Here is a 13658-nt window from a genome sequence, read left to right as displayed (position 1 = left end):
TAAGACTTACCTCAACCTTACAGGGCCAAATGTCCCCTGTGAATCTTTGGAAAAACATGAATAATGAAAAATGGTAAAGATGCGCAAGAAATACCAGTCTTGTGCCCTCTTGTGTTTGCTAGTGAAATTGAACCTTTCATTGACAAATCCCATTTTATGGATTAAAAACCCTGGTTGGTTTCAGAGAAGGAGAGAGTCCTCCAGGGTTGTCAGCGGCCTCCAGCGGGGTCCTCAGATCGTGTGTGCGATGCAGGTATCTTCATAGACACTCTCTGCTGCTGAGGAAAGTTGTGCTCCCCTGATACACTCTCTCCTGCTAGGCCTGATGGTGGGCTGTAGTCCCCCGCCCCGCCATATGGGGGTGACATCAGTGGCTTTCCAGGTTTGTAGGCCTGTGGGTCTGAGGCCGAGCCACTCATATCGTAGCCGTTGCCGTGCCCGTTGCCGTGACCTTTGTTATGACTGTTTCCATGGCCGTTGCCGTACTTTCTGTAGCGCGATCCCTCCACCTCTGCTCCCTCCTGTCCTTCCTCTGCCATCTCAAAGGCCTTGCGTTTCAGTGGCACCCCTGGCTCGGAGCTCCCTCCAAGGCTGTGAGATGGGTAGCTGTAACTGCCCCCCACCATGGTGGGCCTAGGGGCCAGAGGAGTGGGGGCACTAATCCCAGAGGGCAGGTAGGAGGCACTGGGGTGGCTGTATCCAGAGGACAGAGTGGTTTGGGGGTAGCACCCAGGAGGGTAGTTGTAGACAGGAGTGCTGGCGCTGTAGCTGGGCACTAGAGTGGGTGCAGGCTGCAAAGAGTGTAGAGGAGCAGGGGGAAGTGCTGCGCTGGGCTGAGGGCAGTATCTGGATGACAGGTAGGTGCTGTTGTAGGCAGGAGAGTATTCCTGAGATGACGGGGCGCTGCAGGGGCCAGCGCCACTGTAGCCTGGCTCAGAGACCAAGTTACTCACTACTGTCACACTTCCTGTGGTCGGGATGCCCACGGATGCAGAGCCCACCTTGGCGCCAGTTAATGACTCCAGTCCAGGGTAACACTCCATGCTCTGACCAATAGCCCAGGGCTCAGATTCAGTTTTCAAGAAAGTCCCGGGCTCTGAGTAGGCCCCTGCAGCAGGGCGTTCATAGGACAGCTCCAAGCCTGAGTACTTCTCAGCGTAACGTTTGAGCAGCGAAGACGCAGTAAGGGCTGATATGTCATCACTGGCCCAAGGGTAACCTGGAGGGGCATAGCCGCGGCGAGCAGCTGTAGCATAGGGGTCGTGTTTGTGGGCAGAGGGCGGCGAGGTGGTAGAGGTGACATCTAGGTGCTGCTCAGGCCACTGAGATAAGGGGGCGGCGTGCTCCGGAGACCAGTGCATCTTCAACAGACCTGACAGAAACAAAACAGAATTAGTCCACACAATCATGAAATGGTATCAAACATTTTAAATTAAGACTACATATTTGCAGCACTTTGTCTGGACCAGATAAAGGCCGGTACACCACAGTTTTAGGTATTTTGCTTCTTCTGTCTTCCAAATCTCACAAGCAAGCCAAGAGTGTGGCTACGTGAATATCTGCCCTCATAATCGCCTCGACTAGCTGACCCTTTTCCAAAATCATGTCAATGCTTAGCCCGTGCTCTTCTACACAGTCTCATCCAGGCAGGGGACGACTGTTCTAATCTTTATGTGAAGCCGGCAACATAGCTCCCAGCCTGGTCTCCACGGCGATAAGCCTCTATCAGCCTGTGCGCTGCCCTCTGCCTTCGCCTCTCTCACATTGGGGCCATTGTTGTCTCTCTGTGACTCTCTTAGTCCACAAAGCCACCCCCACCGAGCGTGTGATCTAATTCGGCCCAAACCTCAGGGGTCTGCTGGACAGGGGGAATGGGGGGGGGGGGGGGTAGAGGAGGATCAGAGTAGTTTTTCATCATACTACACAGAGACTGCACCAGTACATCTATGAACACTATTATAAGTGTAGCGATTGATTGAGCAGTCAAAAAAGTCTGATTTTCACGTGCCATGTGTGATTGTACATGCACATTTACACAAACAGAGTAATCTGCTGGTTTAGTGGTTGTGGGCTTTGATTGGCTTTCACAGGCCTTGTCTTTTTGAACAGGCATTAGGCTGACATTCCAGGCATTGCAGAGTATTATTAAACTGTCCTGACCCCAGGCCTGGGCCAGAGGGGCTTCCCTACAACAGCACCGGACAGAGGAAGAAGCCTCGGTTTCACCAACAGGGGTGGACATATAATTCCTGTTGGTATATATATATTTTTTAATATGTTATCGATAAATTGGCACCAATATCGTGACGTTTTCTCTTTAAATATATGGGTGTCATTTTTTTTCCCTTGGGGACTGTTGGGGACTGATCTTTTGTGGATCTCACTGTGCAGTTTTGTACTCATTGTGTTATCTCAGTTGTGCAGATTAAAAAATACTTCACTACTTTGGAATAAATAAGGTATATTAATTCCTTCTTTTTGAAAATAATCTTTCCATTTAAGAGGAATGTTTTCCTCTTCAATTTGACAGATAACATCATGTACCATAGATGATTGTCTTGCAGTCATGGGCAACATGTTGTGATTGTTTCTGATTTAGGGTTGCAATGATTATTTTCATCATTGATTAATCTGCCAGTAGTTCTTTTCACTAATTGTCTCAATTTGACGATAAAATGAGAGAAAATAGTGGAATATGCCCAGTAAAACTTCCCAGAGCCCAAGGTGACATCTTTTTTTGTCCTACCAACAGTATGAAACCAAAACATATTCCATTTAAAATTCTGTATAAAACAGAGGAAAACAGCTTCTGGGATGCTGGAATCAACCTATTGTTTCAGCTATATTCAAGCCCCTGTTTATTTTTTCTTTATCTCACACACCCACTTGCACGTCTGGTTTTAAACTGTCTACATGTGGATTATGACAGGTTGTGTCACATGTCCACTAGGACCACCAGATGGGCCTCAAACGGCCCACATGTTGAGCCCTAAATTAAATGATCCTTCAGCCCAATAATCCCGCTCATCCAATCCAGGGATCGCAGCGCGCAGCACAAGCCCCAGCCTGGATCTGAGAAATCCCTATGTGTCCCTATGTTCTTGGGAGTTCGGACAGGTCATGGTACCCATCCCAAGCACAAAAACATTACTGGCACAGGGCAGAAAAATGGTTTATATTCCCACCAACACACATTCATACCTTGTGGCACACACACAGTGGCAGAGACTACCAGAAATGCTCAACAGGAGACAACATGAGAGATATGAGAGGTTAGAATCAACCAGGAAAATACTTAACCCGGACTAGATGGTGTTGATTCATTGTATTTCACAGTAAATCTACAGATCATGGCTGGATTACCGAATGGGTCTTCTGGGCACAGGCCTATGGCCCCAAAGGGTTATGGGGCCCCTAAGCCCCCTAACCACAGTGCCTACTGTGAAGCGACTGTTATTAACATTTCTCATTACAGAGTCAAAGGGTTCAGTCAATCATGTCAATGTCACAGTCCTTCTGTAAACTAAATGTTCACAAGGAAGAAGCCATCACGACAGGTTTTCTGTAGATGTTAAGGTATTGACACTGACATGGGGCCTCCCAACTCTGCTAGAAGAAATAAAAAAGTCTACAACTGTGTTGTAAACTGGGACGGAAGGTTTATCCTGCAAATGCTACTGAGATACAGGAGGATGTGTTGTACCAGGGACCCAACAATCTGCCCATGCAACAATGGCAAACAATGACAAAATTGTAGCTTCATCAGCTCTTCTTTGAAGTGAAGGGTGTACATAATAAAGGGTGTACTTATCATAAAGATAAGTTAAGTTTGTTCATTTAAAGAATCTTAACAATGTGATATTTACATTTTCTCAAGTTACAGTTGCATGGAATAATAGATGAGCCACTGAAAACCACTGTCTTAAGTGAGAAAGATGTGAATGTAAATCCTAGACTTTATTATTAAAGCTTCTTTGAATTCTATTTCTGATATGAACATAGTATCAAATGACTCCCTGTAGTTTGAAACGGTTGTTTGTTCTGCCGATCCTACGGAGAATCAGCCGGCAGCTCAGCACAGGCTTCAGCTAAATACATTATACTCGTTTTATTAGAAATGCTTAAATAAATGCAAATGCACCTACAGAACATGAACCTACGAACAAAGCCAATCAATATATGAAGAATCAAAAACTTTTTTTAAAAGCTGCTGCAGCCTCGTGGAAGTGTTTACACACAACTTGTACATGCAAACGGACACACACACACACAGGGTCATCGCATTGATACTCACTGGTCATGCTGATTGCAGGCATGAGCCAATCGTTTGCCGCTTTACCTTCAATCTACTCCTCTCACCCCGTCTCCACCCGATGGTCTATAATCTATCCAAGACATATTTGTGTCTTGTGTCTGGAATCCTCATCAGAATTCAGCGGAGGAATGTAAAAACTGAGCGAATGCAGAGGATCACTCTGAGATCAGACGAGTGAAGCGGAGGGGCTGGATGGGTTAAAGACCAGACTGTGGAAACCAGACTAATGAAGGATTAGAGCACACGAGGCTTATGGGAGTGTTGGTGCTTGATGACAGTTGTGGACAAGAATTAGAGAAGCATCACCACTGGTGAGCTTACGCTTTATAAATGCAGTAAGCTTGTAACTTAGATGAAGGCTTTATTCTGAGGCGATGTCACAAAATGAATGTCTTACTTGATCATTTTTAAATATATATAGACATTATTTAGGCCAGTATAATTTATAATTGGTACAATTCTTATAATAAAGCACTAATTAGTAAAATAACTCTCTCAAAAGTGGAAAACTACAGTTTGTTACTTTAACTCTAAGTAAACACTGTTGCTCTCTTCTATCAGCTGACTAATATTATGCAGTTATCTTCACATTATTTTCTATATAGCACAATTTCTTTCAAATTTTCACCCTTTGTACACAGTAATAGTCTTAGTTCTGATTTTACTACGGCTGCTACTAAATAGGACATTTTTATAAGATAACACTGCCATGTTTGCCTATTTGGAAGTGTGAATTTCTGTGACTGATTCTGTTCAGTCTGCGCTGTAGCATCAGACATCTGTGTTAAAGTGAGGATATTAGGGAGCAGGGTTTGCGTATTAGGAGGGATGAGTGAGGGAGCCCCATAGCCTAATCTAGCACCTCATGTTGGCTTGGGGCTTGGAAACACCCCTCCATTCTTGGCCATACTTGGCTTACCAAGAGACAAAGATGAGCACTAAGCCGGCTTGCTGCTATGACAGCTTTCCTTAATCATTGTGATTATCATACTGTCGACCAGCACCAGTGTTTCCTCTTTGTCCTGAAGCAGTTCAGCTACCAGGCACATCAGACGGATGGAAAGCTCACAGGGATGAGAAAAGCATAGAAACAGAAACATGGACGAAAGGTCAAATCTTTTAGACCAGTCAGTTAATATCAACAAAACTATATCATGTATGCCATGCTGTCACTACACTGTTCCTACGTGTACAGAGCTGTTAAAGTTGTGTCCCTTCTAATGTTTAGTGATCTTGCACCATGAATTTAAAGACACACTTCAGACAAATGCTTCTGTAATATAGTGCAATATACACTATACATACAAGTTGATTAATTTAAAGAACTTTCATTGCAGTCCAGACAAGCATCAAAGTCATTTAAAGTGTTCCAATATCCTCCAATACACAATAATTCAAAACTCAAACAGCTGCCATCACTACAAGCTTCCAATTTGCTTGCACTAAGTGGTTGCAAGTTTTCCTGATGTCCAGCATCCCCATTTTAGTAGCATTTAGGATTTTGTAAATCCATGTTTGTTCACTCAGTGTGAGTTCACGTTCATTTAATTCATGGGTAGCCCAGGATCTGTCCAGGCAGCTTGTGCATAGATTAGTTCTAGAGCTGGACATCTAAGTTGTTGTTGTAATGAATATCTTAATAACTAATATCTTAATCAGTGCCTTAGTGGAATGAAAGGAATCATTACATAAAAGAAAGTCACCATACAAAACAAATGCTACTTGAAACTTGAATGTATATCAGGACAGCGGGGGGAGTTTGATGGTGGTGGGAGCATGTGACTGTGTGATGTTGTATTTGTGTGTATGTGTATGTTTGTGGCTTAAATTAGAAAGTCATTTTAGAGGAGCGCCTGCTAACGGATATATAAGTATTGTTACTGTGTTCATTACTACACAGTTTTGTGCTGCTGGACAAGCCGATTTAAAGAGATAGTCCTCCCAAAATCTATCTTTTGAGTATCAAACATTCACTCCCTGTAGGCTTGAAAGGTGGCTGTAAAAGGTTTGTAGTTTCGTCATTGATGGGGGAAACATGGGTTATGGTCATTCCTGTCAGTTACTAATGTTTCCAGTAGTGGCATGTTAGCACAGAGGGGGAAGAAATCCAAACATCCTAATTCCTTCCTAACCACTCCTGCAACTCAACACACGTCTACACTGTTTTCCCTTGTGCTCAGTATATGTCAAAAATCGTATTGACAGAAGCGATGTATCTACAGTAGAGAGCACGGTATACAGTGTGCCTCTTCTTTCTCTCATTGAAATGAACAAGAATAATTCGTTTTTTTTATACACAGTTGTTGGTCTGTTGGTCATTTGTACCTATATGCAGACGACCTATAGCTTAGGTGAGGTGACACTTTGATGGAGAAGTATAAATCAGTCTCAAGTCTATGTTCAATACCCAAAAGTTACTAACTAAAAGACGGAACTTTTGTCCACAACAGTAGCTGTGAATTATAGTCTGAGCAGCCATCCCCCTGTCGGCCAGCAGCCTTCGTCTCAGATACTGTCAGTTATGTTATATGTGAAGCTTGAATAACAGGGCTGAGGTGTCACTGTAGTTAACACCATAGGAATTAAATTAGATTAATTGCTATTCAAAATTTTACAGTTTGGGGTAAACAGCAGTGCCATATTCATGCAGTGTTTATTCTAAAGCCAAAAGTGGTCATGTTTACATCCTCTCACATTCATTTCTTCACATAGACCAGTAACAATGATGGCGAAGAGAATGTTTACACTTCAAATGGATGAAAAATAACCAATTTGTGTTGCATTATTGAGAAGAACAAGATTTTATCAGAGGAGATGTCCTGTGAGAGCACAGAACGTGTTGAGGCAAGAGGGGATCAAGCTGAACGAGGTTAGGAGGACACAATTACATCCCAAGCAGACCAATCCTCCAATCCTAACTATACATGTAGTTAGTTATATATTTGAAGAGGAGCATGTAAGCTGCAGCAAAATCTTCTGGGAACCAAAAGAAACACCTCCAGTATAGCTACCGTGACACTCAAAAGTATCAATCTGCCTCGAGTGTGCATGTGTGTGTATTTAATCATCCCAACACAAGCCAGTAAGTCTCCTTTAATCTACCCAGAGCAGGAAGTGAGGTAAAATTACGTCGCGGTAAAATCCTTTTGTCTTCACTCCATCATCAAGACCTATACATGGATGCTACATGGCCTCAGGGTTCACCAGACAGCAAAATATGCAGTATATATATGTGTGTGTGTGTGTGTGTGTGTGTGTAAACAGCAGCCTGATCCACCCAATAAAGAGATGACGGGTAACCCTCACAGCTCTCTTTCGAGCCGTCAAAAACTTCCACTAAAACCAGTTCCAGTGCTCTAACCACTACTTCTTATGACATAAGACATAAGACATTCTCTCTCAGGGAAACACAATTATGCAACTCATGGATGCTTTTCTGTGCGTCAGAGGAGGCTAGTTTGACTCGCGGTCCACTGCATGGTCAGTATGAGTAATTAGGGGTTAATTAGATGAAAGTAGGTGTGGGGGAAGGGGATGACTGGAATGGGATTTGGGGGTTGTGAAGCATCAGAGGCGGCTGGCTGGATTGGGGAGTGGAAACAAAAATCACCCTTCTGGAGCTGAAAGGTCCTCTGTTAGTGCTTTTACTCCACTCACAATAAACAAAGACCTACATTTCCTGAGGATGGACAGACACTCAGAAATACACACACCAAGACGCACACACACACAGGCTCCAGCACTCCCTACTTTATTGTGTTTTTTGCTGCAGGGTTTTGCTTCAGCTGGCCAACAGGCAGCGGAGCTCTTGGTCATCTATCGGATGAGTAAGGCTGCTGGAATGCCAGGAATCTAACCTGAGATCTATTTACAAAGCACATATCCTCTCCATACGCTCAACACACACTGTCCACTCCCAGCAGACAGAGAGAGAGGGAACACGCTTACTTACAGTGCTGATAAATGACCCCATCAGCTGTTTGCACATTATTGGGTGATTTGTATTAGTTAGAGTTAATTCACACCACTGCTTGAAAGATCAATACAGAACACATCAGAGGAGGAGTGGGATATGAGTATACATCAGGGTTCCTGTGGCAATGGACTATGGACTACACACACACATCATCCCGCTATCTGCGTCTACCTTGCTTGCAGAGTAAATGAGGGTTAGATTATTATGTAAGCAGGGACCATAGTCTAAAACACTGAAGCCAGGGTGAAGGAGGATCTGAGCAGAAAACCCTCCCTCTCGCTCCCCTTCCCAGCTTCCCCCCTTTTCTCCAGGCCTGCACAGTCCACCGGGCCACACCGCTGTCAGCCAATCAACTACTGTACCATATCTGAGTCAAGTTGTACACATCTCAAACCTGCAAGTCATTTCTAACTATGAATTTAAGTCAGACTGCGCCTTTTCCCTGTCAAACACACACACACCCAATCACACCGATGTATCTCTACTGATTAGTTAGTTTACTTTAAATCATTTTGATCCTGCTTTTACACTCATTTTATTTTGCACATTTCTTTCTTTTTGTCCCAAAGTCTTTCTTTCTTGAGCCCTCCCTCCTTCTCTCTGTGCTGTAGTAAAGACTGGACCGTGTGTCCGAGCCTGTGTGGTCAGTTTTCCCCCTCCCCCGCTCTTTTAGCTCACACACACATGTGGCAGAGGCTGGCCTGGCCCCTCTTTGCTTATTGTGTCCACTCATATATCAGGCTGCAGCTGACCAGTCCCTCCTCACGTCCTCTCCATCTGCCCTTCACTTTGCTCTTTCTCTGTCTCTGTCATTTCACCACCAGCAGCACGGGTCTTTACTATAACGCCTAATGAGGATCTAAGGTGTGCTACAATTAGCTTAACAGGCTTTCATGATTACTATGGAGGACTGTGTGTGTGTGTGTGTGTGTGTGTGTGTGTGTGTGTGTGTGTGTGTGTGTGTGTGTGTGTGTGTGTGTGTGTGGAGGCAGTGGGCGATGTTTATTTGTCCCTCTGTACAGGACTAATGAGAAGCTCTTGACACCAGGTTACTAACGATCTGGCTTTCATTCACAGAATCGCTTCACCCTGGCAACTGGCAACTAAAAAGGGATGTGATTGTTTACAAGAAATGTGTGAGTCTGAGAGATTTGATTAAAGTAGTTGTGGTTGTAAAAAAAATTCATGGCAGCGCAGGGTTGTGTGTAGTTAGAAGTTCCTACGGGCAGAAATCTGACGCTGTGAGACTTTTCGAGGGAGGAATGTGACATTCTTACGTTACTAAAACTTCTGCTTCTCCCTACAAGGAAGGAGCTTTCTGTCTTCCACTGTTTGTCTCTGTGCATCTGTGTAGCTCTTTAGAATACAAAAACCTAGAAGTAAATCCCTGTTGCATTATTCCAATCAGGTTAGCGTTGTAATCCTGTTAAAGCTTGGCCTAATCAATAGCCCAGTCGATCAATATAAGCATATTCATCAGCCCGGATAGCAACCTCTCATGATTAGCGCATATACAAACCAAGCCTATACTGTGATGTGTCACAGAGATTTATGTGATTTAATCTGCTTTTTACATATTAATGTTGCAAACATAGAAAACATATCTGTCCACTCCGATGACACTGGAAACAAAATGCTGCTGAGGGGCAGCAGCAGGACGTCTTAGTTTGTACTGAAGAAGAAGATACTGTGTTTTTATGAATCATGCAAAGGAAGTGATGTTTGAACACAAAACACCATCTTCATAGTTTGATATACACACTTTTACATTAAGACATAAGTAATTTTCCACCTAAAATAAAGATACAGTAAGGGTATCCCCTGAATCTCAAGGTAAAATGGTGCTATCATCGTTTAAAAAGTGTATAACCAACATTTTATATATCTTCCATTTGTAAAAGAAAAGCTCTGAATACAGATGAACTGCTCTTCTGTGCTCCTTCACTGTTCATACTGCTCCTAATAAAGACCATCAGAGCAGTTCTTTAGCTGCTGTCTGCTTAAACAAGTTGTTACTAAACTATATTCACATGGAGGGGCTGAAACAACAGCGGCTGAACACTTTCTGTGAAATTCCTCAATGCAAAGCCTGGAGACTCAGCTGTTAAAGCCATTAGCATATCTGCCTTCTCAAAATGACTTCTCAGAGACCCCCCCCCCCCCTCGCTTCCCTCTGCTGAGCCACAGGAGATGAGTCCTGGACAAAAGAGGAGCCAAAAGGAGGTTGTACAGAAAAAAACAGACTCACAGCAATCTAGGTCACGTTGATCAACATGCCATACAGGCCAAACACTGGACGTGACCATACAGCATATTAATCCAAGCACATGTACAAATAATAAAGACTTACTGTATGGGGTGACAGGACTGAGCATTCTGCAGCCCTGGCCCCAGGTGAAGAGGAGAGGACCGGGACCACTTGGTGCTAGTGAGGGCCCAGCTGCATGCTGCGGGGCCTCCCTGGGCGACTGCTTCTCCTGCTGCTGCTGCTGTTGGTGGTTGTGCGGCTGCTGGCTCGGCTAGTGACTGGCCTCCTGCACCCCTCCATGGTTCATTTCACAGTTCGACACCGCTCCAACACACAGCCACCTGAAGAGCACACGCATGCCAGTGTCAGAGCTAAAAGACAGTGAATATGACTATTATTTTGATTAATGTAGTCACTCAAAGCCAAATTCTAGGAAATATTTGAGAAATTGGTATATGTATAATGTCAAAAACAATCAAAAATTACCTTTCTACCTTGCATTTATTACATGTCCAATTCAATATTTTTATTGAAAGACTGTTGAGAAAATAACTTTTGGGAAATACTTGCCGAAAGCACCTGATATTGACTAATAAAGAGTTTCTCAATGCTCTCACTTTTGCGTTCCTGAGATTTTGTGTCTGTTTATGTGTGTGCACATACACATGCACGTGTGCGAGCGACCGATCAAGACAGCGTTTGAATGCTGAATGCCCTGACAGAAATGGGGGCTCTTACCCTCTGACCACAAAACCACACGGCCAGCGGAGACACGTTTCTAATTCTTTAGAGCCACCCATGTTTCCACACAAACCACAACAGCAAGAGGAACTTTGTACTCTCTGCAGAGCAACGAAGCTCTGCTGTCTAACACGGAATACATGAGAGGAAAAAAAAAAAGAGTGAGTGAAGAATAGGAGAGGGCATTGGCATGTAACAGCCATCCTGGGTTGACATAGAGAGGACAAACTAATGAGAATGCCATGCATATGTATACAGAAAAGAAACTATAGCATGCACAATGAGAGCAAGCAGAAGAAAAACATAAAAGAGGGCATTTCACACATAAAGAGAGAATAGAGAGCATTGAAAATGACAGGAATGTGCAAGAAGCAGAAGAAGAAACGGTGTCTTTACTGCTGATAGGAGACATACACTTTTTCAACAAGTGAGCAGTTTACTGACCTGATCATGCCTGGATTTGGTTCAGTTTGGAAAGTAATCCACTTTTCCAAAAAAGAAGTACAACACAGGAGCCGACGTAAATGTGTATGTGTGACTGTGTGTGACTGTGTGTGTGTGAGGGAGAGTGAGGCTTGTACTCTCTTCTGGGACCCTATCCTTCACTCCTACACTCCCTCGCTCGCCCTCCAGCTCCCTACTCCCTCCCCCCCTCTCGCTCTCCCTTGCCTGGTGACAACAGAGCAGCACATACATCCCCTCCCCCAACCACGCCACCCCTCCCCCTCCCTCTCCCTCTCTTTTGTTAAAACTATTTCAGCAGGAAGGGAGAGAGAGGGAAAAAGTGACCAATCATGCAGTGTCAGAGAAGAGCCTGTTTCCCCCTGCTGTGTGTGTGTGTGTGTGTGTGTGTGTGTGTGTGTGTGTGTGTGTGTGTGTGTGTGTGTGCGTGCATGAATTTCTGCATGTGTGCATTTTGTGGATGATCTTATTTGCATGTGTGTATGCATGTTTTTTTTTATTGTACGCCTTCGATCTGATGAATAATCATTTGGGACACATGCTACTGAAAAATAGTGAATTTCTCCTTCACTGATCGCATGAGAAGTTCAGTTATTGTCAATGACTTCTATTGATCTGGTACATTGATCTTAGTGATGTTGGGAGGGTGGGGTTGAAACAACCATGTCAATATTACCCAACTCCTGAGGTACCCCATCCCCCCCTACACACACACTCACACTAGCCTGCACACATGCATGGGCAGCAGCAAATGACCTCCACATTGGCCTCAAACCTTTGACTAAGAATTGGGTTAATTTCTTCACCTGTAATTGATCAATATCTGATATTCTAATGTATGCTCTGCTTTTATATAATTTTCCATCCAGGGGCTCATTGAACTCTTTCCCTGTAGTCCCTGTTTTGCTCTAAACCCAGTCCCTCATACATAGAAACACAGCTGTGGTTCTGCATTTAGAGTTATGGAGTAGGCGGGACAAGCTGGTCCACTCCTCATGTTACTCTGCTGTAAACACTCAAGGCCCTGCAGGGCGCACTCCTTCTGCTTTGGCTGCTCTCAACACCAGGCCCTGTCCCAAACACACACACGCACACACACAGGCATGGGCACGTGTTTGACATGTGTGAGCCGTGTTTCAGAAGGTGGTTGTTCACAGCTCAAACTGTAACTTTCCTTTGTAATTTCCTCTTATTAGACAACAATCACATAACAATGATTACAAAGCTGAGTTTTGACAATTATTACACCCCAACCCTCATCGATACATCAACCTTACAATACTGGATAATTGTGGTCCTTCTGATTTATGGAGATGGAGCTCTTGTGAGCCAAGCGGATTATTATGTGAGAGTACTATGAGTTAAATTGGTGCCAATAATAGTGGTGGAGGTGCAGGCTCGTTACAAGACCTTTCATCAGGTGACTCAGAGGAGTAATGGCTAGTGCAGCGCTCAGCTCTTTCTCCCTTACCTGCTTTGCTGACGGACACTGAAAAAAAAAGCCATGCTGTTATTTTGCAGGCAAGGAAACAATACATCTAAACAATCCCCAATGTGCTGCGGGGGCTGTTCTTTTCATCATAGGTAGGCTGTTTGATACATTCTCACTGCCGAGTCCAAGCCCCCCAGATGTGCTCTCTTGTTACGTCAGGAACGCCTCCCCATGTAGCCGTGCGGCCCTAAGCAGGTCAGTGGGACAAGCAGAGAGACAGAGGGCAGAGTGTGTGCTAATGACTGTCGAACAGAAAGGTGCGGCTATCAGCAGGTTGGAGAACAGGTTTACTGGCAGAGACAGAGGAGAGAAATTCCCTTTCCAACACAACTACTGGAACAGAAATGCACACAGGAAGATGGATTTACACACACACACACACACACACGCTCACACACATATATATAACGGCTATGCTGGAAAT

At 44.2% G+C, this 13658-nt stretch overlaps 1 protein-coding gene across 1 annotated transcript; it reads right to left on the bottom strand.

The window, feature by feature from the left end:
• Window positions 1-209: 209 nt before the first annotated feature.
• Window positions 210-10666, bottom strand: LOC139283078 (fidgetin-like protein 2). The gene is made up of 2 exons (XM_070903023.1): window positions 10642-10666; window positions 210-1372 (listed from the first exon to the last, which is right to left on the bottom strand). The coding sequence occupies exons 1-2, from the start codon at window positions 10664-10666 to the stop codon at window positions 210-212; spliced, it is 1188 nt and encodes a 395-aa protein (XP_070759124.1).
• Between the last annotated feature and the right edge of the window lie 2992 nt (window positions 10667-13658).

The sequence above is a fragment of the Enoplosus armatus genome, chromosome 3, assembly GCF_043641665.1.
Source record: "Enoplosus armatus isolate fEnoArm2 chromosome 3, fEnoArm2.hap1, whole genome shotgun sequence".
Taxonomy (NCBI): domain Eukaryota; kingdom Metazoa; phylum Chordata; class Actinopteri; order Centrarchiformes; family Enoplosidae; genus Enoplosus; species Enoplosus armatus.
The sequence above is the reverse complement of the archived record's forward strand: the minus strand, read 5'-3'. Positions and strand labels throughout refer to the sequence as shown.

What these genes read in the sequence shown, in the direction of transcription:
- LOC139283078 (XM_070903023.1), bottom strand. Translation starts at nt 10,666, where the DNA reads ATGCTCAGTCCTGTCACCCCATACA. An exon ending in CAGTCCTGTCACCCCATACA is followed by an intron (nt 1,373 to 10,641) that starts GTAAGTCTTTAT and finishes TGTTTCTGTCAG; the next exon opens with GTCTGTTGAAGATGCACTGG.